The 25,941-nt window shown below is 37.6% G+C and overlaps 2 protein-coding genes across 2 annotated transcripts; one reads left to right on the top strand and one right to left on the bottom strand.

The window, feature by feature from the left end:
* The first annotated feature begins 8,047 nt into the window (after positions 1–8,047).
* On the top strand, positions 8,048–12,900 carry LOC137036239 (uncharacterized). The gene is made up of 5 exons (XM_067410273.1): positions 8,048–8,065; positions 8,923–9,392; positions 10,386–10,418; positions 10,912–11,188; positions 11,859–12,900. Exons 1-5 carry the CDS (start codon positions 8,048–8,050, stop codon positions 12,069–12,071), a joined length of 1,011 nt encoding a protein of 336 aa, XP_067266374.1. The 3' UTR covers positions 12,072–12,900.
* LOC137036238 (uncharacterized) lies at positions 12,706–23,718 on the bottom strand. The gene is made up of 18 exons (XM_067410272.1): positions 23,703–23,718; positions 17,151–17,226; positions 16,544–16,616; positions 16,193–16,433; positions 15,873–15,948; positions 15,521–15,789; positions 15,312–15,407; positions 15,144–15,191; positions 14,983–15,056; positions 14,782–14,865; positions 14,473–14,678; positions 14,303–14,399; positions 14,059–14,221; positions 13,831–13,934; positions 13,602–13,746; positions 13,383–13,509; positions 12,946–13,152; positions 12,706–12,722 (listed from the first exon to the last, which is right to left on the bottom strand). The coding sequence occupies exons 1-18, from the start codon at positions 23,706–23,708 to the stop codon at positions 12,706–12,708; spliced, it is 2,109 nt and encodes a 702-aa protein (XP_067266373.1). The 5' UTR covers positions 23,709–23,718.
* Between the last annotated feature and the right edge of the window lie 2,223 nt (positions 23,719–25,941).

Genomic DNA, 25,941 nt, shown 5'->3' with positions numbered 1-25,941 from the left:
ATGTCTCCGAGCAGTAGTGAGTAACGGTAATGAATATTTGATTGAGACTTGATTTCAGTTCTACTTCAATTATTCTGGGCAAAAAAAACACATCTGTCACACGTCGCGACGGCATTTTTGTGCTTCAGGGAGCATTTCGAATCTCTTGTAATGGCGTGATTGACTTAAAGTTGATGCACAGTAGTGAATCTGCTCAGGATCGCTGGGTCTAATTCAACGAGGGGGGATGTTAAATGCCACACGACAGATGTGACTTTGTGCTAATGTTATTATCGGGGTTTGTTTCTGCACACCCACATCCAATCAGAAACTTGCTCTTAGCAACACAGGTGGCATTCAGACAGGTTTAAAAGTGTAGCTGATTGGGTTAGAAGTGTGTGTGCGTGTGTGTGTGTTTACACAGGGGTTTTCCCATATCAGCGGCCCGCAGATCTTTGCAATCCTCTCCCAAAACTGAGCTCCCGCTACGGTCCTGACCTGCAGCCCTGCGTCATTCATCAGACACTGATAATTTTTGGCTCTGGGCTTGTGGCGCGCAGTCACAACTAAATCACCTTGGCAACTGTGGATGAGAATCAAAAACTATATTAACCAACTGCTTATTTATATTTATGTCTGAAGTCTTTTGCGGTTTCCTAACATCTTAAAAGGGACAGTTCTTGTTTTTGTCAAAGTCTGTCATATTTACTCACCCTTGTGTCACTCCAAACTTGTATGACTTGCTTTCTTCTGTGGAACAAAAGAAGATATTTTTGAAAATTGTCTCAAGGACATAAAAGCTAAAGTCAAGCTACAGGACTCAAGTGGAATATTCTGACTCTGAAGCGACACACAAACTTGAATGATAAACAGATCAAGCCTTCAAGCCTTGCTCTTAAATCAGATCAAAACATTGAGCAACAGACATATAGAGGCTGCATCTGAAATCACATTCTCCCTTACTATATAGTAGGTGAAAAAAATAGTATGTGACAAAAGAAGTATGTCCGAATTCGCAGTCCCCTGATGACCTACTTCTTCTGGTGAGATTCTGAAGTGAGTATACGGTGGACTATCCCATGAGGCCACGGGAGAGGATTTGTGAATGGCAGTGAAGCACCTCAGCTGATGCTGGTAGGTCACATGACGACAGCATGGTGAATGTAGCATTTCCGATTACATTCACACTCATACTATATAGAACATACATTTTTAGCGGCCGAGATGTGATTTTTGAATAAGTAGAGATTATGCGATTTCGGACGCAGCCAGAGACTACATCAAATATGGCAAACGCTCAAACATCATGATGTTTGGTCATGTGACTTGCAAGAAGCAATGAGCTTTGAGAAAGAAATTCCTGCAGGTTTGAAACCAGTGTTATTATAGTTAACTTACCCATTAAAGGTACAATTTGTGATATATTTTTTTCCGCTAGAGGTCGCTAGAAGCCTATTCAAAACAAAGGCGTAGTTTGATGACGCCAAATTTTAGAGCGGGAACTTGGGATATGTGGTCTCCATCACAATGGACAGTGCAAAAGAATAGGGATTGGAGTCTGGAAGAACTCATGTTCGTGGATGCGATTATTAACGTTACTGTAGTATGAAGCAGAGCAGGAGCGAGTGTTGTGGAGCTGAACGAGGAGCTGGAGCGATTGATCAACACACACCTCACGAGCAGCGGGACTTTTATTATGACACAGTTGCCGCTTCCGCTTTTCCGGTCATGAGTTTACGGGAGCTGTCCTTGTCGACAGAACCAGCGGCAGATGGTAAACAGTAATTATGTTCCATAAATAAGTAACACAATCCACCATACAACGTGCAAGAAGTAAATAAGGAACTGCTTGAAGCAAGCTAGTGGTTTGCTGGACGCTAGACACTACTTCTGCATTTGTCCACGGCACTGTTGTCATGTGGTTTGTACGTCAGTAAAGGCGGTAACAAAGGTAACTGCGTCATTGACAGGCGACTGCACTGCCCCGTGTCACTGTTTAGAATGGGAATTTTCTCATGATTTACAAGTAGTTGAAAACATTAGAGATATTGTTAGTAATCAGCTGGACAAAATATATAACACTAGCCTAGTAGTTTTTGGATATTTTACTGCAAAAATTTTACATATTGTACCTTTAACTAAAACATTGGTAACACTTTACAATAAGGTCTCATTTCTTAACATTAGTTAATGTATTAATTAATATGAACTAATAATGAGCAATTCGTTTGTTACAGTATTTATTAATCTAATGTTAGTTAATGAAAATACAGTCATTTTCTACAGTGCATTAACTAATGTTATCAAATATTGATTATAATAATGCATTGGTAAATGTTGAAATTAACATTAACACAAATTAATAAATGCTGTAGAAGTGCAGTGTGTTATTAGTACATGTTAACTAATGAAACCTTACTGTAAAGTGTTACTGAAATATTCATTATTCAAATTCATTTCATTAAAAAAAATCACATTTTAGTTTAACTAAAACTGAAATAAAAACTAAATACCATGTAGACATTACAAAAAAACAAAACAAAAAAAAAACAGCTAAACATGACAAAAACAATGATTAAAACTTTAAAAGTAAAATGTAAAATATAAAAACTACTACAAAATATTTATAAAAACTACATGATTTAAAACAACATGAGGATGAGTAAATTATGATAGAATCTTGGTGAACCATCCCTTCAATGTACACACACACACACACACACACACACACACACAGTTTTCAGAGATGAGAAGAAAGAAGCTAGAAAGAGAACTGCCGGCACAGAAGAGATAAGAGAGAGAGAAACGAGCAGAAAAAGAGAGATCAGGGTAGATGTCAGAAGAGAAGATGCTGAGTCTTGAGTCTTGCGGCCAGCATCTAGCGAGCCGCCCACTCCCGTCGTCATGGAGCTTGTGTGCATGGCAACATAGAGGAAATAAACACTCTCTTTTCTCCTGCATCCTCCTCCAGGCTGTCTGTGATCCTGTTAATGCTGACAGATGCATTCCTCCTAGCGCCCTACACGACAGCATGTGTGCACGCTTGGAAGAGGTGAAGCTATCATACTGGCCACTCTTAGTACAGCTATGCTTACTACAACTACCATACTCACTGCTGAAAACTAGAGAGCTGTCTGTAAATGGCTCTGGACAATAGTGTCTGCAAAATATACTATGGAGAAAAGAAAAAATAAAACCTCGGAAAAGACATCAGGAAATGAACCTCAGCTCTTGTGTATTTTTAGACTAACCCTAGTTGTGTTTTTGAGAGGGCTTCATTAGAGAGCTCTCTTGTTAAGTACAACTGACTACATGCCAGTGCTTTCATGGCACTCTGACTTATATGTAACATGGCATTCATAGGAATAATCGTTTGTAAGAGCTATATGTCAAACTGTTGTGATGAATATTGTGTTTATAATAATGGGCTAAAGAGCATTAGGTACAACACACACAGCACATGTTTCACTTTTTATGGAGCCTAATACCCTGATTTGCATACAAAATGGATATATTGGCACAGCATTGAAAATATAAAACTATTTGCATATACACAGCATTAGAACATTACATTATACACATCAGAATGAGAAGGCAAAGTCCTCACATTTTTTAAACGCTTTTTGGAATATATCAAATGTAAACTGATGTCCCTCTAACATTTAATGTTGTCTCATTTTTCTGGTTAAATAAACATTACATAAAAACAGAGACCAAATGCAATTTTATTTTATGTATTATTGTATTTGGTCTCTGTTTTTATGTAATGTTTATTTAACCAGAAAAATGAGACAACATTAAATGTTAGAGGGACATCAGAGACCAAATGCAATTTAATTTTATTTATTATTGTATTTTAACACTATATAATTTATTAAAACCAAGTAACTCTCATCAAGTTAGTGTTTTTAAGCATTTTACATTTATTTCAAAATAATAACTAAAGGCAGAAACAGTTTAAACAATATATTTAATTTGTGAACTGATGTTCTTTTCAATATTCAACTAATTTTCATCAGTTATGAAGCTTGGTAAACACTGCAGGTGTCATGACGGTCACAGATATGAAAAGTACCTTTAATTTCTCCACACTGATTGCTCACTAAAAAAAAACACATTCATTATGTTTTTGGGCATCTTTGATTTTGGCGTGATATCTAAGTGACAGTTGTTTACTTACTTTGTAATTAGTCTTCCCATTAACGCCATCATTTTCATCATTCAGACCGATTCGTGAGAACTCTCACAAAAACGAGAGGTGGGGTTTATCACACAAACCAATCATATCCAACCAAACCGATCATATTCAATCATAGTGTGATGGAGGCATTGCCTCCTCTCACGTGACTTCCCCCATTCGTTCTCAATTACACCCCACAAAACTCACTGCATGCTTTAGCTGGTCTGTGTGATGTCAATGGGCTTAGGGGAGGTGTGAGAGATGCAGACTCCTGCTGTAACTTTACCTGCTAGTGTCGTTGTTAGTTTTTAGTGATTTATTGCCTTGCCTCATTAGAGGAAAAACCCTGTAAAGTGACATGTTACTATTATTAGATTAGATACAGAGTTCCTCACCCATCCCCATTATCCTAAAACTAACCATAATAATTTAATATAAAACATGTAACAGTGTAATATTATACAAACCTGATTCAAAACAAGTTGGGACACTGTACAAATTGTGAATAAAAAAGGAATGCAATAATTTACAAATCACATAAACTTATATTTTATTGACAATAGAATATAGATAATATATCAAATGGTGAAAGTGAGACATTTTGAAATGTCATGCCAAATATTGGCTCATTTTGGATTTCATGAGAACTACACATTCCAAAAAAGTTGGGACAGGTAGCAATAAGAGGCCGGAAAAGTTAAATGTACATATAAGGAACAGCTGGAGGACCAATTTGCAACTTATTAGGTCAATTGGCAACATGATTGGGTATAAAAAGAGCCTCTCAGAGTGGCAGTGTCTCTCAGAAGTCAAGATGGGCAGAGGATCACCAATTCCCCCAATGCTGCGGCGAAAAATAGTGGAGCAATATCAGAAAGGAGTTTCTCAGAGAAAAATTGCAAAGAGTTTGAAGTTATCATCATCTACAGTGCATAATATCATCCAAAGATTCAGAGAATCTGGAACAATCTCTGTGCGTAAGGGTCAAGGCCGGAAAACCATACTGGATGCCTGTGATCTTTGGGCCCTTAGACGACACTGCATCACATACAGGAATGCTACTGTAATGGAAATCACAACATGGGCTCAGGAATACTTCCAGAAAACACAATCCACCGTGCAATTCGCCGTTGCCGGCTAAAACTCTACAGGTCAAAAAAGAAGCCATATCAAAACATGATCCAGAAGCGCAGTCATTTTCTCTGGGCCAAGGCTCATTTAAAATGGACTGTGGCAAAGTGGAAAACTGTTCTGTGGTCAGACGAATCAAAATTTGAAGTTCTTTTTGGAAAACTGGGATGCCATGTCATCCGGACTAAAGAGGACAAGGACAACTCCAGTTGTTATCAGCGTTCAGTTCAGAAGCCTGCATCTCTGATGGTATGGGGTTGCATGAGTGCATGCGGCATGGGCAGCTTACACATCTGGAAAGGCACCATCAATGCTGAAAGGTCCAAGGTCCAAAATATCCAAGTTCTAGAACAACATATGCTTCCATCCAGACGTCGTCTCTTTCAGGGAAGGCCTTGCATTTTCCAACATGACAATGCCAGACTACATACTGCATCAATTACAACATCATGGCTACGTAGAAGAAGGATCCGGGTACTGAAATGGCCAGCCTGCAGTCCAGATCTTTCGCCCATCGAAAACATTTGGCGCATCATAAAGAGGAAGATGTGACAAAGAAGATCTAAGACAGCTGAGCAACTACAAACCTGTATTAGACAAGAATGGGACAACATTCCTATTCCTAAACTTGAGCAACTTGTCTCCTCAGTCCCCAGACATTTGCAGACTGTTATAAAAAGAAGAGGGGATGCCACACAGTGGTAAACATGGCCTTGTCCCAACTTTTTTGAGATGTGTTGATGCCATGAAATTTAAAATCAACTTATTTTTCCCTTAAAATGATAAATTTTCTCAGTTTAAACATTTGGTATGTCATCTATGTTGTATTCTGAATAAAATATTGAAATTTGAAACTTCCACATCATTGCATTCTGTTTTTATTCACAATTTGTACAGTGTCCCAACTTTTTTGGAATCGGGTTTGTATATATATATATATATATATATATATATATATATATATATATATATATATATATATATATATATATATATATATAGTCTAAATTTTATCTGAAATGTAAGTTAATTCTTATTTACTTAACTGTTGTATAGAAGCAGTATCACACTACAGTACTTGATATTCAGTACAGCGCTTTTGCGTGTGTGATTTTTGCTTAATTCTAGCATCACTTGAATAGTATATTAACCAATCAGCAACTAAGACCAGAACTATTCATTTTATTAAAAAAAACAAAACAAAAAAAAAACAGTTGAGCATAAAAACTAATTAGCTCCAATTAATCAACAAAGTTTAACTGGATTTTTTAATTGCTGTCAGTCAGAAAGAGAGATGAGGAGAAAAGAGAGAAAGAGAGACAAAGAGGGGAAGAAATGTGAAAGAAAGACTGAGATCACAGCAACAGATGGTCGAGATTCTTCAGGCTTGTGTGGATGTTATTTTTATCAGACTAGAGGCGAGCTCACAACTTTCACACTCGAGCAAAATAGAGAAGAGAAATGAAGAGGATGTTTCATCAAAAGCTCTAGAGGAAAGAGATGCACTTCAGCTGTAATGTAGTGCAGTTTGACCATCAGTGAACATGAAAGTTCACTGCCAAGGCTTGGCATCCTGACTTCAGGGTGATATATTGAAAATTTAGCTTGTGCTTTTTAAAACCTCCATCAGATTTATTTTCTTTGTTTTGATTCATTTAACAAACCTTTTGCATTTAACTTTTATCTAAATTTTACATGTACATTTCTGAAATTTGACACTTAAAGACCTGGCCCATTCTCCTCAGGATTTCGCCATATTTGTAGAATGGATGCTGGTGAACTGCGGGTCCCCATTCACCATCTGCCCCACTGAGGAGGATGTCACTAGGACCGCTCCAGAACCAGAGCCCAGCCAGTCTTCACTCCACTGCATGGATACAATGCCAGAGCCCACCGCAGCCAGACTTAAGCCTGCCACAATGCACAAGCCAGTGTCAGACAACAGAACAGAGCCAGCCATCGCCCCACTGTGAGTCTGACCAAGTGTGTCTGAGCTGGTAACATTGTCCACCGTGGGAGTACTAGTGGAGTTTGAGGGAATGGAGGAAGACCCTGCCAACACTCCCACTACTGAGGGTGAGCCGCTGCTGGCCTCTGCCCCATTTCCGCTGGTTCCCCTCAGCCCCTTAACTCCTCCTCTGACACCTCTCCACTGTATGGATCTTGTCACTCCACCTTAGCCTGACGACCTACTGGCTCTGCCTGGACTCCTCCCTTCCTCGGCTCCAGCAGAAACCATTGTCCTTACAGCTCTACTGTGCTCCCTCGTTCATCTGGCTACGCCTTGGTCAGACTTCACCCTATCTGGACTTACGAGTAGTCCACTGCTCTCCGTCTTTCCACCCCTTCGGCTCCGCCTGTATGGCGTTTAAATAGAGTCAAAAGTCGCGCGCACGAAAACCACGAGCACGAGAATAAAGCCAAGCGCGCAAAACAGACCCACGAGAGGAAAATAACAACGCGAGAGCGCATCTGTGCACCCGCGAGCGCGCATTTGTACACCGCGAGCGCGCAGAACAGTATTTGGGAGCGGAAATGAATACTGGCGCAAGCCCCTGCTGCCTAGCGCGCACAACTGCACATGAGCTCTCGCGCGACTACTCAACACTCGCTCGCTCCTCGAGTTGACTTTTGACACTTTGAGGGCGGGGCAATGACTTTTGTCTTCCCACCTGTGATTGGTCATTTGTTTAATCAGTTTCTCTCTTGTTTAAACATGTAGCAGGACTAGGACAAGGCACGTTTTTCGGAACCATTATGTCGGACCCGGAGCAGGTAATTTAATTTTTAAAAGTCTTTGTGTTTCCAGTGCTATATATTCAATATATGATATTGTATTGTACTTATTTTGTTTTCTGCCTAATGCATGTAGATAAAATCATCTTGAATAGTTTGTATAGGACCTTAACGACTAAAAAAGATAAGCTAATTTAAGATAAAGCTGGCTAACCCATAAATGTAGGATGTTAAAGGTTAGTTTTGACCTACATTGACAATATACAGTAAATAAATCATGGCTGAGTAGCGTTTCTAGCTACTAAACAAAGCTAGTATGCTAATTTACTAAACAAAGCAGCGAAAATGCAATCTTTGTGATTTATTCAAACCACAGCACCGACCCCTATTGCTATTATCGTAATGCCGTTTATAAAATGATTAGAACACATTACAAACGGTATTAGTGAAACTTAATAACATAGTTACATCACTAAAAGCATTTTTCTGCTGATGGTCTATGTGACCCTGTAAAAAGTGTAAAAAAAGTGAAGTTTTTTGTGTTTTGATGTTTTCTATCATCCTATATGCAAACAATTAAGAAAATAATTTTGATATATTTACTACTAAGACCATGTTTGAAATAGGGAAATTAGTAAGTAAAATCAAACTTTGATGCTCATTATCTAATTTTTGATACTTTCCTGGAATCAAAGGATGAGTAGAGATAATGTAACCCTTTCAACTTTTGAAGTGTGTTTATCACAACAGTGACATGGTATCTTAACATCTCATTAATTATTCTTTGTTCTGTCAATAGCTAAGACACCACTTTTTGGAAAATCTTTTACACAAGTTGCAACAGGCCTTCAGCACAACACCACTGGATTTAGATTATCTGGAGTTTGTGTCGTCAGGAGCTGTATATTCTGGAGGCCCTGTCCAGTCACATACAAGTACCCCCTGCTATCACCCAGGCTTTGCAAGAGCTCTTTGAGCTTATACGGGCACAAGTGGAACATCCAGCACCATGTGTCAGAGTGGAAGTTGCTATCACCACAGGACGACCAAAAATTTTGGTTGAGGAACAACGCTTAAAATACATGCTACAGGCTCAACTTCCTGTGAGTTGCATAGCCACATTGATGGGCGTTTCAAAAAGCACGATTTTCAGACGCATGAGAGACTATGAGCTTTCTGTCCGTGACATGTATAGTTCCATCAGTGATGAAGAACTTGACAGTTTGGTTGCTTCTGTGAAGAACGCTTTACCAAATTCAGGCTACAGGATGGTCAGAGGAAGACTGGAGTCTATGGGCTACCGAGTTCAGTGGAGAAGAATTGCAGCCTCTATGCATAGGGTTGATTCAATGGGTATTATCTCAAGGTTATCAAGTCTTGGCTGTGTTGTGCGCCGAGTGTACTCTGTTCCAGGGCCCTTGTCCCTGGTACATGTGGACACAAATCACAAGCTAATTAGGTTTGCATTAAAGTCATGTTTTAACATATGAATAGATTTGCATGTTTAATAACTATATCAATAATGTATATTACTTAATTTCTTCACAGATACAATATTGTGATATTTGGAGGAGTGGATGGGTTCTCCAGAAAGGTAACTACTGGCTAACATTTGGTCAACATTATGTAGTCAGTAAACACATTTAAAACCTTTGTTACTAGTCATCAATTAAAATCCACAATGACTTAACTAATATTTGATGGGTAATTGGCACACACACACACACACAATATTTTTTTAATGGTTTACCATTTTAATCTGATTTACTGTATGTTTTACTTTGTAGATATTGTACTTGAATGCAGCCACAAATAACCGTGCTTCCACAGCATTTTCATTCTTTTTGGAGGCAACTCATCGGCATGGTTTACCCTCAAGGTAATGTACTTTAAATTGTTACAAAGCTGCACTTTTCTCTGTGTAAATAATATGAGAAAAATTAATGATTAAAAGCTGTTAGATAAATTAGAGTGTACAAGAGCTTTATAATCAGTTTAACTAGTTTCCTCAAAGCAAAATGTCTTTAAAAAACATTGACAAACATTGGCATTTTTTGTTGCATCTCCTTCTTTTACTGGACAACAGCATTCTATTGTTTCCTTGAGTAGTTTATTTAGTTTAGTAGTTTACTCGTGGTAAATTCTTTGCCCATCCCACTTTCTTGGTATACATTATCTTTAAAAAGTTATTTTATTACTTGAGGATAATCTTTATTTGTCAGAGCCATAATCCAATGTATGAACTGTTTCTTTTAATTTCACTATTATTGTTGTAATTTAAGGGTAAGAGCTGACCAGGGAGTGGAGAATGTGGATATTGCTCGGTTTATGTTCACTGTCCGTGGCAATAATCGGGGAGCTTCATCTCAGGAAAAAGTATCCACAACCAAAGGTAATGCTTCTTATTTTATTCTCAGTTTTCCTGGTATTAAGGCGTATCCTCATCACATTTTATTGTTTCATTCTGATGTATCCGTATTTATTTATACATATGACAAATGCGCCATAAATGTGCCATATGGTGTTACATTGAATCTCTCATGTTGTTTGTCACTTAAACAATTAAGATAAATCTGTCTTATGCTAATTGTATATTAAGTTTTTATCAAATGTCACTGTGACACCATAGGACAGTGTTCCTCCACAACATAAAAACTACTATCTAGTCATAGAAACAGTAACAGTTTGAGTTACTTTTACTAACATTAAATTTTCATGATATAACAAGTGTTAGCAGTGTAAACTTTGGATGTAACATTACAGAACACATTCTACCACATACTTGCAATATAAGGTTTTGTTCCGTTTTAAAATTATTGCATGTTTGATAAAACGTCATGTTTTCCTACATGGTAACAGTGATTACTCATTGGATCCCCCAACAGAATAGAGCGGTTATGGCGAGACGTCTGGATCTCTGTGTCATCAAAATACTACAATCTTCTACACTCTCTTGAAGAAGATGGCCTCCTGGACATTTCATGTACGGATGACATATTCTGTGTACACTTTGCATTTCTTCCAAGACTCAAACGAGACTTGGAGGTATTTATTGAAGGCTGGAACCACCATCCTCTACGCACTGAGAGAAACCGGTCTCCAACACAGATTTGGGAGATTGCACGGATGCTTAACACTGCTGTAGATTCTGATAACCCTGAGGTAAGAGTACAAATTCATTTTTAAGAAGCAAAATATGATGACTATAATTTGATAAGACAATGTCATTATGATATATAATATAGATAATCTATAATAAATATTACAATGGCATTGAATTGTAAACTACAGTCAGGTCCATAAATATTGGGACATCGACACAATTCTAACATTTTTGGCTCTATACACCACCACAATAGATTTGAAATGAAATGAACAAGATGTGCTTTAACTGTAGACTGTCAGCTTTAATTTGAGCATTTATATCCAAATCAGGTGAACAGTGTAGGAATTACAACAGTTTGCATATGTGACTCCCACTTGTTAAGGGACCAAAAGTAATGGGACAATTGGCTTCTCAGCTGTTCCATGGCCAGGTGTGTGTTATTCCCTCATTATCCCAATTACAATTATTATTCTGTCCCATTACTTTTGGTCCCTTAACAAGTGGGAGTCACATATGCAAACTGTTGTAATTCCTACATTGTTCACCTGATTTGGATATAAATGCTCAAATTAAAGCTGACAGTCTACAGTTAAAGCACATCTTGTTCATTTCATTTCAAATCTATTGTGGTGGTGTATAGAGCAAAAAATGTTAGAATTGTGTCGATGTCCCAATATTTATGGACCTGACTGTACATTGAATTGTTGTCTTATTGAAAATTTCTAGGCCATACAAGAGCCTGACATTGACTGGGAGACTGCTGCTGACTTTGATCATCTTGAATCAGAAAGCGGTGTTGTCGTACCTGAATATGAGAGCCCTATGACTGCAGAAATGATGAATGAACTACATAGTTTGGTTGATCCACTGGATCTGAACATTAATGATGAACAGCTCTACATAATCTGCTATGAACACATAAAACGACTACGGACATAAAGATACATTTCAGTGAATACATGGACGCTTTAAGTTTGCAACTTTTTTTATTTTCTAGTACATGTAATAAGCATGTAAACATTTGAAGCTGAAGTACATGAACATTCTTTAAGAAGAAAACACTTATGCTTTGGTACTGCATACACTGTAAACATATACAGTAACAATAAAACATTTTGAATGCATACAACTTGTACTTATGTGTTGGAATTCACAAACATCACTTCATAAACTTGCACAATAACTCATCATGTGAGCTTAGATTAGATTTATGAAATCCCTATATGTGCTACTCAGGTGTGCAATTAGGAACGTGACTGAGCAAGAACATGCATTAAAGTGACAGTTCACTCATTAAATGATAATTCTGTGATTACTTACTAAACTTCATGTAGTTTTAAATCTGCACGAGTTACTTTATTTTGTTAAACACAAAGCTAGACTTTTCAGTTATCAATGGTAACCACACAGCTGGTGGCAGCCATTGACTTCCATAGCATTCGTTTTTCCTACTATGGCTGCTGCCAACTGTGTGGTTACCATCATTAACAAAAACGGGTTTAAGGTTTAAAATTACATGAGGGTGAGTACATAATCATATAATTTTCATTTGAAGGGTGAACTACCACTTTAACTACAGGATAACAGATACTGTGTGTACAATAATGCACATTGCAGTCATGGTCAAATTCCATGACAATTTGAACATTTTTACAGTCTGCATTTTCCTAAATGCGTCCAAATTCATAGCCATGGGTAATGGCCTGTGAGATTACATTTTTGAATTCCATGTATGTGCAACTCAGGTGTGCAATTGGGAATGTGACTGAGCGGGAACATGCATTAACTACAGGATAACAGATTGTGTGTGTACCATAGCGCACACTGCAGTCGTGGTCTAATTCAATGACAATTTTAAAGTTCTCACGGTCTGCATGACTTAAGGGAATATGAGATTGTCCTGTCAGCCATTGGCAAAACTTGCTAACATTAATGTGTGTGTTGGTATGTTTTTCTGCCTTGTCCTCTTCACCCATACTCTCCTCCTCAGGTCTGTTGTCTCTGTCGTCTTTGCTCTCTCCTGAGAAAGTGATTAAAAATCAGTTGAGAGATTTTACCTTACAGTAAATTGCAGTTAAAAATATTACAATGGAATAAGTTTTAGCACTACAACTTTTGACAAATTGGCTTTAGTTAAAAAACAAATCTTTTTAAATCCAGTTTCAAGAAAAAAATCATAACCATAACAATGTAATGAGAACAGTTTTAACTGTAATGTGAAAACATTAATAATTTGTATAAATTAGTCACCTTCATCCTCCATGTTCTGTAAATAGTCCTGCAGAAAGTTGACTACTTTGGACTCCCTTGCACGCCTCATTGTACCCGTCTCACTAAATGAAGGTGATAGTGATTTCATCAGAAAATCAGCATCCACCTTAAATTTACAAAATGAAGAAAGTTAGACAATTATATTTAAAAACATTTACTGATTCAGCAAGTTATCTATTGGGTGGTATTTATATTTACCTTGCAAAAAGATCCTGGAACAAACAGCTGCCTGCAAATGTCAGTTTCTTCTTGTACCAAGCTAAGGAGGTCATACAGTTTCAATCCAGAGGCAATTTGTTGTAGCATGGGAAGTAACCTCACTGTAGAGTGTAGAACCACAGAGCTATAATACAAAGATAATTGAAGAAAAAAATGAGTATCTGAATTAAAAATCAAGACCAATAACCTACAATAAAATGTCATATACCGCACAATCTCTTCTTTTTTTTCAAAAGACACTGCCCCTGTATAACCACATGACAAAATTCTGTCTGTGAACTCCATGACAGTTGTGTTGTCAGCTGCCTTAATCTTTGAAAAAAAACACAAAAAGTATTTTAATTTTTAATCCTTATAGGCAAAAAAATTCCACTACCTTAACAATTTAACAAATAATTTAACTTTAAAAGCCATTTTCCATACTTAAATGAGTTACCTCTTTAATTAGTTCCAAGACTTCAGGGTCAGTAATGTCTCTTTCAGTTATTGCTTCCTGATCCACTTCTCCAGTAGATATATACTTGTAACACCACTGCGAAAAGAAGTTTGGTGACGGTCCTCCCTGTGCGATGCTGACAGCAAATATCTCTCCAATAACCCTGCATAAAATGGTTTGTCATGTCAACAATAATCGTAAAAAACTAACATTGGCAAATAAGTGTGAAATTTAAATAACCTACTTGAAGTTATGTTTGTCCAAGTCTGTAATTGAGTACTTGGGGTTTTTGCCACCATCCCCACCCTCAAAAAAACGCTTCTCTATTCCTGACATCATTTCTTTTCAGAAAAGAAAAAAGAGAACAATAAATTCATAGATATCAACCATAAATTATATTACTGTAAAACTAACCAGTTAAAAATTCTGTCTTCAGCGCCCCATTGTCAATGCCAGCCTCTCCAATAAAGGTAACTCTAAGGGCATTTTTAGGGGAAGACTTTTTCTGCCGCTGCCACTGTTTAATGCCTCTTTCAACCATCTGTTCCCTGGTAACACAAATGCTGAAGGTGCTGCTTTCGTCCACCCTTTCAGTAAGGCTTTTGATGACATCAGCAATGCTAATAATATTGGGAGCAGAGAAAAAAAGCATGAAATTGGAATGTTTCACATTATTAATGTAAAACAGTTAACTTCTGATGAACTATTTGGGGTTTGAGGTACCTTTTAATCTCTTGCTGTGTCCTTAATCGTTTTGGGCATATCTCAGTTCTATCTGTGTCAAAGGCCTCTGTTTCATCAAAAACTCTGTGGGAATAAATATACAGTAATACTCTGTAAGCAGAGGTGCAGTTACTATCATAACATGTTAAAACCTTTATTGGAAATCTAGCTTAAAAAATAATTAATGAAAAAATGAAATACCTTTCACCACAGTAGCTTGCATGGAATTCTACAGTGTCACTGGGGTACAACTGCTCGCAAATGGGACAGGCAGTCTAAAGTAGTATGTAGTAATAAAACACATTATTATTATCATTATTTTTATTACTATTATTCAAGTGGAATGAATTAGTTATTCTTACTGTCTCAGAACCCTTGGCACATGAAGTAAGGTTTAAATTGTTGGTGTCCTTAAAATGTAAAATAAAAACATATTAAAGTATGAACTGGATGAATAACAGTACCTGTGACATGACTTCTTTTTAGGACATACAGACTTTATATTTGCTGCATCAAACAAACACATTTACCGTTACAGATGTTTCAATAGAGGAAGTGTTATCTGGGGAATTTTGCATAGTTATGTCCATGGCAGGACTGTCATCTGTAGAAAATGTAGAAGTCGTCTGCAAAAGACCCAAAAAAACTAAATAAATAAATAAATAACTTTATTAGCCATGGGGCAACAAATATGCAATTAATTAATTAATTGTTTTAATATGAAAGAAATATTTCTCACCTCTTCATCAGAGAGTGTCACTGTCTTACAAGATGCCACATGTGCGGCTAAAAACTGGACTGGCATGTTTTCGTAACAGTTACGACATGTTGTTTTGGGCATTTTTTCAAACTCCTTTGAAGAATAAGGAAGAGGTGACATATCAAGTGTTCCTTGCACTGGCACAATGTATAGTGCTGACTTGCCACGAGCAACCGAACTGAGGTAAGCGCCTGTATAACCTTCTGCCTCAGGGGGTACAATACACAGTTTTCTTTGTCCAGATCCACCTATAAGGAGGGACATAATATTTAAAGTCACTTTGCCATGAGGTCACATGAGATAGTATGTATAGAAAGTTTCAAAGTCTTACCAACAGCCTTATACAACATCCATGCCCCATTCAAATCAGTCATTTTAGGGTATGTCTCCTCGAGTTTTCTGGAGAGCTGTACATAATTTATATAATGTAAGTACTTTGACAAAAATACGTTTTTTTAATTCTTTAATAACATATGGTAAGTTATATTAGTCTAGCGATCAATAATTATATCTGCAATGCCCCCGGCATCAAAATGAACAGAGCACAGCTGCAAAGGAATTTAGGTGGTGCACTTACATAAAAAACATAATGCAAGTCATAAGTCTGACATGAACATCGAAGTGCAAGTGAAGTTTTCAACTACAACTTACCCATGAATGGTCAGAATCATCTTTGACAGTAATAGTTCTCCGACCCATCCCTGCTTGTAGAAGTGTCAGCTCATCTGAAGCTTTTGGTGTCTTCTCCATGTGTTTGTTTACCAGGTAGAACTGTACTTCAAAACACTTTACAGTATGTAGTTTTCTTTTCATGTCAGTAAAGCTAGAGTGTGTTCCTCTTTTCCTGGTCACTTTTTCCCCAAATGTTTTTCCAAACAGTCCTGGGAAGGATCTGCAAAACAAAACAAAAAACATAAACCGTAAATGTATTTTACAAAACAATGTTAAACACTACATTCAACAATTTATTGTTAAAATGACCATAAAAACAATATGACAAACCTTTTCATGTTCTGCTCCAAGGTATTTTGCTGTGGAACTTCTTGTCTAGTGTGGTTTGTAGAATCTGCAGAACCTTTTTCAAACACACCAAAGCAACACATTTCTAAAAATGTTACCACTTTAGGAAAGAAATGTTACAAATCAGATATATTTGACTCATAAAATGACTTTTTAAATTTGTACCCCTCAGTTAATAATAATATAATACAGTATATACATTATTTAGGCAACTCAATTTTTATATTTTTAAATCAGTTATAAAATGAGCAAAATATGTACTAAGTCTACCCATGAGACTTTTAACATTATTCATTTAAACATGCATGTCATCAAGCCATTACTACAGTATATATTAATTGAGAGGAAAACATGTTAACCTATTGTTTACCTTATGCCAATATCTCCGAAAAGCACATGTAGTTTTACACTTACACATTTACACTTAAATGTAGGTTTACACTTACCCTACTACTTTTATATTAAATCGTGATAACATTGCTGCTTTAATATCATGCATTGTATGATCAATGTGCAAAATTATGTAATTGTCAATCTTTTAGAAAAGCAGATCAGTGTAAGTATAGGTAAGGATGAGAACAATCCTCACTGTCTCTTGTTGCAGGCCGGGAAAGGGCACTTTGCAGCAGTGAGACGACCTTTCTTGCTGCCTCCTGCAATTCTTCCTAATAACAGTTTACAGATATGTGTATAATCAGTCTTTCGTAATTATGAGCTGACTATACAGAAAAGAAAAGCCAAGAACATGATGGAACTGATCACTTAGAACCAAAATAGACGTATGCAGAATATTTTCATAACAATTAAATACATTTATTTTATATTACTGCTGTTGTCAAATAGGCTCTGCAAAGTAGGCCATTCCCAATTTATGGTATTAAGGACAATAATGCTTGCCATTGTGTTTTACCTCATTTTTCTCCGACATTCTTGGGGATTCTTGGACGAAAATGCTGTAAGGGGGGAGGGGAGGCGGCAGATTGTAGTTGATTGGGTTTTACAAATGACCAATCACAGGTGGGAAGACAAAAGTCATTGCCCCGCCCTCAAAGTGTCAAAAGTCAACTCGAGGAGCGAGCGAGTGTTGAGTAGTCGCGCGAGAGCTCATGTGCAGTTGTGCGCGCTAGGCAGCAGGGGCTTGCGCCAGTATGAATTTCCGCTCCCAAATAATGTTCTGCGCGCTCGCGGTGTACAAATGCGCGCTCGCGGGTGCACAGATGCGCTCTCGCGTTGTTATTTTCCTCTCGTGGGTCTGTTTTGCGCGCTTGGCTTTATTCTCGTGCTCGTGGTTTTTGTGCGCGCGACTTTTGACTCTATTTAAACGCCATACGCCTGGCTCCACCTTCCCTCTGGTTCCACCTCGGCCCTCAGTACCACCGGCTCCACCTTAGGCACTCTGGCTCCTCCTCAGACTCTTTTCACTACGGCTCGACCTCGGCCTCCAGGACCATCAGTGTCACCCGGCCCCCTCTGGTCTCCATCTACGCATAGGGCTCCACCTCTGTCGGTCATCCCTCTGGTGTCGAAGGCCAAGTCTCCACCATGGCTTCTTCTTTCCCTTGACTCCACATTGGGCCATCGTCCTGGCTGCAGTCTGGGTCCTCTTGCTCCTGGCTCCTCCCTGGCTCTTCCCACTGCCATCATCGCCTTGGTTTACCGATGCCTCATGGGGTCGGTAAACCGAATGAATTCCTTTCCTGAATTCCTTGCCTCAGAATCAGAGAATATGGCAAAACAAAAGCTGTTCTTTATTTAAACACTGCCAAATAAAGTCTCAAATCCTTCCAATATGGCCTTTTCCAGTTATTAATAAAAGCACTGAACAAATTTCAAGGTCTATCAGAATGGAAGACAAAGCCTTTCAAAACAGTCAACATGTTGTCTAATTCCCAAAAGCCATGAAGACAGAAAATGTAAATAACAACATAATCAACTGAGAGATATCAGCTGCATGACGACTATGTAAATTGTGAACAAATTAGCATGTGTGTATGTGTGTACACTCTTGACCCCTTTAACGAGACAAGCATTGTGTTGATCTCTGGTGCAGATCTCGCCAGCCAGCTCTCGCAGGATGAGAGGCGTACGTTTTCTATTGAGCGCAATGTGAATGGCTTATTAATTCTTATTATCCTGATCACTGCACACTAAAATGAGAAACTAAGACATTTTAAGTTGACTAATTGGCCTTAAGAGGGAGGGATGGTGGGTAGAGAATGAGAGAAAGAGAGATGATTGTCGAAACACTGGGGTTTGTGCAAATATCATTAAGTAAAGCAGCGAGAAATAAAAATAATGCTAAGGCAGGACTACTTAATTTTGGAGCCAAAAAGCAGGATCCCTTCAGCCTCAAGGGGCCGTGCAATTTTATTGTAATTGTTTTATATTAATGAGGCGATAAAACTGCACGTTATGTTGTATGACCAAAATCTCAAATGACAGAGTCATTTGATATCAGTGTAACAGAATATATCATAATATGGTTACATTTGCCAGAAATTAACCAATACATTTTAACTAAAAGGTTAGTTAAGTAAAACATGAATCCCAACATTTCATCTGACAAAGTTACATCTTTGAAAAAGCTATTTGAAACAGTAAAAAAGAAAGTATATGAATATCAGAAAAGTATATAGCATCTTCTATGAGGGAATGAACTATGCAATAGCATTCAGCATTTAAATTGTTTTATAGAATGAAAAGTGATTGTTAGTTAGGCCATAGAGAAGATCATTAACCTGAAGTAAAATCAGTGGAAGTCTTATCAATGTCCTCACTAATATAGTGAAACAAACGTGTGTGTTTGGCAAACTACATATTTGTGTATCGGGCTTGTAAATCAAACTTACTTTACAACCATCAAGAACGCACAGCTCATGGAGCCAAAAACTCTGTCGCATATCACAACCTTTTCTTATCCAAGCATGTCTTGAAATCCCCTTCCCCTCCATCCTACTAAAAGGCAGATTTGTTCTCTGCATATCTCTCAGTCAAATCTCCACACACCGCAAGCTGAAACCTGTGAGTGAAAGTGCTTCTTTCGAATGCTATCGTTCCAGGTAAGAGCTCTGCTTAGTTCATCTAGTCTTTCAAACCACCTGGAAAACTTCCTGAAAGGGCTGACTCGATTGCAGACGGCTGATATAAACAGCCTTTATTTCCTCTTTTTTTTTTTCCTCGCAGTCGTTGCTACTATCCATTTCTCCAGCACCGATAATGGCAATTATTTTCGCTAAATGGAAAGACTAGACATTTTTATCGCATCATTGTAAATGTATAGGCCGGTTTCTGGAGCCAATGCTGGCCAATGCGTGTTTAACATTCCCATACCTGCGATCTAATTGCGCGAAACAGGTGAAATTTTGTGGATAGAAACTAAGCCTCTGGCCAAAAAACACTTTACTTGATGATGATTGGCTCAGAGCAGGATGATTGGCGGCTCAGACGGCATGTCTAACTCACAGCGCTCTCAATATGTCATAGCCACTAAAAACACACATTGAAATAGGTTAAATTATAGTGCTGGTGAACTGTGACATGAAGCTCTTGGCTCCAGACATCAGGAGCCCTGTGTGTGTGTGTGTGTGTGTGCGCGTTTTATCTCTGGCTCCAATCACCATTAAGTATCATCAAGACATCTCAGAGGGACCTCACAGCAAGATCCATAGAGAATAGATTCACAAACCTTTCTCCCTCTCCTTCTCTCTTGCGCCTCTGGCTGTCTACCGCTTTAAAAAAGCATAAACTTCAAAGCTTATACTTGCCACACAAATTGCACTTCCTTTTCCAACTCTTTCAGAACTTTCGTAGAACACAAGCTCCAAATATTCATCCAGTCCTCTCTCTCTCTCTCTATCAAAAAAAGTGACTGACATTGTAAAATTATCATCATCATTGTCTGTGTTATTACCAGCATTATAATATTCCCAAAAGAGACGCATAATCTTTAGCCTTTTCTGCATGTGGGTGTGACATCTATGATTATGGCCTGTCATGCACCTCGAACACAAGAGAGAGACAGAGAGAGAGAGGTCTAAAAGATGAGGAGTAATCATTTTTTAAGTACTGAGTATGTCAAAGTATAAGACAGTATAAGGGGGAGGAGATGGACCTCTCATAGAAAAAATAATAAAGGGAGGAATACTCAATATTGCAGCTGTAGGAATGGATGTCCCAAATTTAAATGGAAGTTAAATTCTAAAATGTTGATATCTGGTGCAGATTAGTAAACAATGATAATAATTTTAGTTTAATTTTTGGTAATTTTATGTGCTTTTGTCATTTTTTTTCTTTCAGTTTTCGCTTTAGTTATTTATTTCCAGTTAGTATTTCAGTGATTTTACTAGTGCAAATTTTCATTTAGTTTAAGTTTTTCATCTTATGTTTATATTTTATTTTATTTCAGCTTCATTTCACTTACTGAAATGTTTTTATTATTTATTAATTTTTAGTTAATTAATTTAAAGATAATAACCCTGATGTTAATTTGAGTTGAAAATATTATTTGAGAAAAAAAAATGTTGAATGAAATGAAAAAAAATGATAACATGAGACTTAGTACTATTAATATGTATGTGTATTATGCGTATGTGTACATCAGCAGCATTGTTAATGATACTTTTATTCACACATACAGAGTGCACAAAACAGTAATGAATAACTCACATTTCTGTTGCTGTTCAGATGAAAAAATCATGTCCTAGAACAGTTGACACAAGAGGTGAGCTGGCATACAGAACGGGCCTTTCATAAAACCTAAAAAACGGCACAAAAATCCCTCTTCCATGTTTATAATTCTCTTGGAGTAAGTCTAGACTCTGCTTACCCTTGTCTACATCACTCGCCTTTAGAAACATCTCACTGCGCTCCTGCTGTGAGCGTATACCACCTGCTTAATCCTCTCAAGAGACGCCGCTGAGTGTGTGTGAGTGTGTGTGTGGGTGTGTGTCAGTGTGTGTGTGCTCTCTGTCTAATTTCTGAGCACTAACAGTCATTTAGAGACAGAGAGTTGCTCTGGGAGCTCCTCGCGGCAGCAACAGTATCATTGTTTACTAAATATTGACACTTAGCAAATTAATAATTCACTCTTAATTGACTTCCGCGTGCAATATTCATGAAAGGCACATTTGGAATGCTGAAATGGAGCGATTGACTTTTAGAAATGACAGCGGAGACGGCAGGTCGGACAACTGGAGGGAAAACTTTTCGCCTGTGTGTGTGTGTGTGTGTTTGTGCAGTTATGTGTCATTTGAGGCTGTCTGTGGCATTTGGAAAGAGTGACAGAACAGGCACAAATATTCCTTTCAATATTGTGCTCAAAATGAGGTGGCCAGAAATATATTTTAACAGCAGTATTTTGCACTAGAAACTTATAAATAATAGTCTTATTTATTTTATTTATATTATTAGAACATTCTTAATTACTCATGAAACAATTGTGATATCATATCCTATTGAGTCTTATCAGTCACAGTGTTTATTACATGCTATATGAGAATGAGATTATTTGTTTTAATACATTGATTAGATGCACCTGTACATTGCAATAGTTTACAGTATTATAAAAATAATTAATCCCACATAATATCTCTTTAATCTCAATTAAAGTTTTTTTTTTTTTTTTCTAGACAAGATGTTGAAACTGAGATCATTGAAAGAATATAGTGCTTCTCTGATGTTTCTCCTCAGAGAATCAGCATAAAAATCTCACATATGTCTCCTCTAGAGTTTTAGAAGAGATTGCAACATTTCAAAATGTGTTCAGATGTGGCAAGATACCAAAGAGTGCAATCAAAAGTCAGAGATCTCAGTTTGATCTTATATTTTGGCCGGAGGAGCACTGGCATCCCGACTGAGCCTGGTTTCTTCCATGGTGTTTTTTCTCCATTTCTGTCAGTGTCACTTGATGGAGTTTGGGTTCCTTGTCACTGTTGCCTCTGGCTTGCTTAGTTGGGGACACTTAATACACATTACTGATTTGACTGCACTGACACTATTGGACGAGATCTGAACTGAGGTGGATGATGACATCACTATTTTCTCCACAGCTGTTTTATAGCTGCTGCTTTGTATTATTGAATCATTATTTTCCTGTTATCACTGTAAAAATGTGTTTTGTATAAAGTGCTTTATAAATAAAGGTGACCTGACTTGACCAAATTGTCTGAGCGATGTTTTCTAAATTCATTTCATAGCATTTCATTTCATCAACAACTGACTAATTTGTGACTACTTTATTAACCCTTAAATGCATGACTGTTTCGCCAATCATTCTTACATATTCGGGTCTTTATCGACCCGGATCCATATCTAACACGGAAGGATCTCTACCTGTAGTGATAATATAAAACTCCTCTGATATTAGAGTAACAATTACAGAAGAATAAAATAAATCGTATTTTGTTACCTTTTGGAGCTTGAAAGGGCTCAGTTTGAGCAGATGATCTATGCCATCATCACTGTCCTCATCAGAGCTCATTTCCCAGTAAATTCAGCAAATAATGGGCTAGTTTTATGTTTGAGGTTAAGAATATGAGCCCATTCGCGATTCCAAACGTATTCTCAAAACTATATAAATTTCAACATCTTCAAAATCAATATTTCGATCGCTAACAGTTTCACCAGATTCATCCTGTTACAGTCATATTTGATTGCGTTCAGTACTTGCTCTGCAGTAAATCGCTGAGCCATTTCATGTTTTTCTTATTATTTCATTTTCTGTCTGAATGAGTCGTCACTTCAGCATTGTGTATCAGACATTGCCACCTTGTGCAATAAAGGTGAATTGCACTTCCGTCATCTAAGATTCAATTATTGTTGTGCAGAAAAAATATGTACACTCATACACACCTCGGGTCGTTTGCGACCCTATACAATTTTTACAAAAAATGAAGACAAAAATAGGCATTCTTTTATAATTTTATGATTTTTTTTCTTGTTATATTCTTTATAATGAATTGATTGAGGAATACCAAGAAGGCTGATGTCTAACTTTAAAAAATGAACAAGGAGGAGGGTAGTGAATGACGTCCCGGGTCACTAAAGACCCAAGGTATGCATTTAAGGGTTAATGAGGTCTTGTTAAAAGATACTTAAAGGGATTGTTCACCCCAAAAGGAAAATTCCGTCATCATTTACTCACCCTCATGTCAAGTCTGCATAACTTTTTTTCTGTGGAAGATAAAATAAGATATTTAGAAAAATGATGGTTACCAAACAAACAAAGAAATGTCTAATTTTTGTTCCACGAAACAACATTACATAATTTTCATTTTTGGATAAATCATCCCTTTATATATATGAGAACTCCATTAAATCTCATGAGTTATAAAAGAGCAACATCTGAGGAATATAATGCTATTCTGAGAATCCTTGGTTACTTCAAAAAGACATTTGCTCTGTTCCAAAATCTATGAAGACAGTATTTTAAGACATTATATTGAGCCCACATGCAAAGGTTGCTCTGAGAGAAATGTTGCTTATAACGTCATTCATTATTGACAAATGTCAATTAAAAACAGTTTGTTCTAAATAAAATGCATTATTTTACCCAATATTTATCTGTGCTATGTATTTTATGCTTATTTGTGTATCACACAGTTAGCATAGCAACATGCTAACATCAAACGCTATTGAAAATAACTGTGTTCAAGTCTCCCTTCGCTGCCTATGCTGTCTGACTTGCTACCTATGTAGAATCTTCCAAATCTGTCATTTATGCAGTTTCATGATAGTTAGGATGCTGCCCTTAGAAAACCATGAGGCAATCTAGGTTTTGGAACAGAGCTAGTGTTTTTAGCTATAGTAGTATCATTTCATCTCTTTATTTTCATTAATCACTTGTTTGAGTTTCTTTTTCTTGACCGCTATCAATCCATATTTTATCTGTCTCGTCTGTAGTCTACTCTCATAATCTACCACACACACACACACACACACACACAGGTCTCATTCAGCAGCAGTAAGGTGAGCTGACCCGTTTTATCGAGCGTGCCAGGCCAGCGAGTCACCTTAGCTCTCTTGCTCTGTTTCTCTCTTTCTCAATCCCTCGTTCCCTTTCTCTCACTCCCTCCTGCTTGGAACACAATAGATCCCCCACAATGCATCAGTTCGGAGGGCCACTTTCACCTCCTCACGTTACCCTCCATTCAAAGAGAGAGATACAAATGGATAAGTCCTGAGAATGGAAAAGCCCTGGATATAGAAACGAGTGATGAATAGATGAACCGAATACCCAGAGAGAACGGAAGAGAAGACAGTTGTTGAACACGAGAGGGGGAGAAAGACAGAGAGGAAGAAGGAGAGAAAGAAGCTTCTTCTTCGTCAGTCATCGGCCCTGCTGGAGTGTGTCTCCTCGGCGGCTGGATGGAGACGGACTCTATGCAGACGTGTACCGCTGGGAGCCTAGAGAAGCTTTTAGCAGCTCGCTCGCACAAACCTGACTGACATAACGGCAAAAAAATGACTGGCAGATACTCTAAACTACCACCACACATGCACACACACACACACACACACACAGTGAAAAGCCCTGCAGAGTGGATTAGGCCCCACAATGGCGCTCTTTATCCCCTCTGGTATGCTTCTGAGGAGAACGACGTCCATTTTCACTTCTTCAAAACAGCATCATCAATCATCGGCGCAAACACACACACACTGGAATGTCCCATGGGGTTTCATCTGAAGTTAATAGCCGTGTTCATCGCACAGATATTACAGGTTAGCGCACAAGATGCGAAACACATGAGATAATAGCCTCATTGTGTCCTACCGCTATTGATGAAACCAGCTCCTTCACTATAATTTGAGGAAACATGCAAAGAAACACAAAGGATTCATAGACGGCAGAGATGAGACCCCAAATGTGGACTGTAATCAGCATCGATCGGCTGTTTTATGAAGAGACCATATGTCAACTGAGCTAGTTTCCCAACATTAAAGGAGGCCTAACTGAGTTTAGGGAGATTTTTACTGCCTGATTATTGAGTCAGTTGCTCCAGTTAGTTTCATGTGCTCCATCATGTGACATATATTAAAAAAAAAGAGGGTATAAGGTTAACAGTGTAAAGTTGACAAAAACTACGGACAACTATGTAAAACCATGTAAAAATGAATATACATTTAAGACGTCTTTTTTCAAAAGAAGTCTTTTATGCTCACCCAAGGCTTCATTTGTTTGAAAAAAAAAAAAAAATGTTTTGAAATATTTATTTAAAATAACTATTTTCTACATTAATATACTTTAAAAGGAATTTTCAGTGGCCATTACTCCAGTCTTCAGTTTTACATGATCCTTCAGAAATCATTAAAAAATGCGGATTTGCTGCTCAAGAAACTTTTCTTATTGTTATCAGTGTTGAAAACAGTTGTGCTGCTTAATA

The sequence above is a fragment of the Chanodichthys erythropterus genome, chromosome 14 (assembly GCF_024489055.1).
Source record: "Chanodichthys erythropterus isolate Z2021 chromosome 14, ASM2448905v1, whole genome shotgun sequence".
In the NCBI taxonomy this organism is placed as follows: Eukaryota; Metazoa; Chordata; class Actinopteri; order Cypriniformes; family Xenocyprididae; genus Chanodichthys; species Chanodichthys erythropterus.
The sequence above is the reverse complement of the archived record's forward strand: the minus strand, read 5'-3'. Positions and strand labels throughout refer to the sequence as shown.

Excerpts from the sequence above, each read along its gene's own strand:
- LOC137036239 (XM_067410273.1), top strand. Across the intron at positions 9,393-10,385 it reads TCAATGGGTATTATCTCAAG|CTTCATCTCAGGAAAAAGTA; the intron begins GTTATCAAGTCT and ends ATAATCGGGGAG. Across the intron at positions 10,419-10,911 it reads AAAAGTATCCACAACCAAAG|AATAGAGCGGTTATGGCGAG; the intron begins GTAATGCTTCTT and ends ATCCCCCAACAG.
- LOC137036238 (XM_067410272.1), bottom strand. Across the intron at positions 15,949-16,192 it reads ATGATTCTGACCATTCATGG|CTCTCCAGAAAACTCGAGGA; the intron begins GTAAGTTGTAGT and ends AATTATGTACAG. Across the intron at positions 14,866-14,982 it reads GCAAGCTACTGTGGTGAAAG|AGTTTTTGATGAAACAGAGG; the intron begins GTATTTCATTTT and ends TTATTCCCACAG.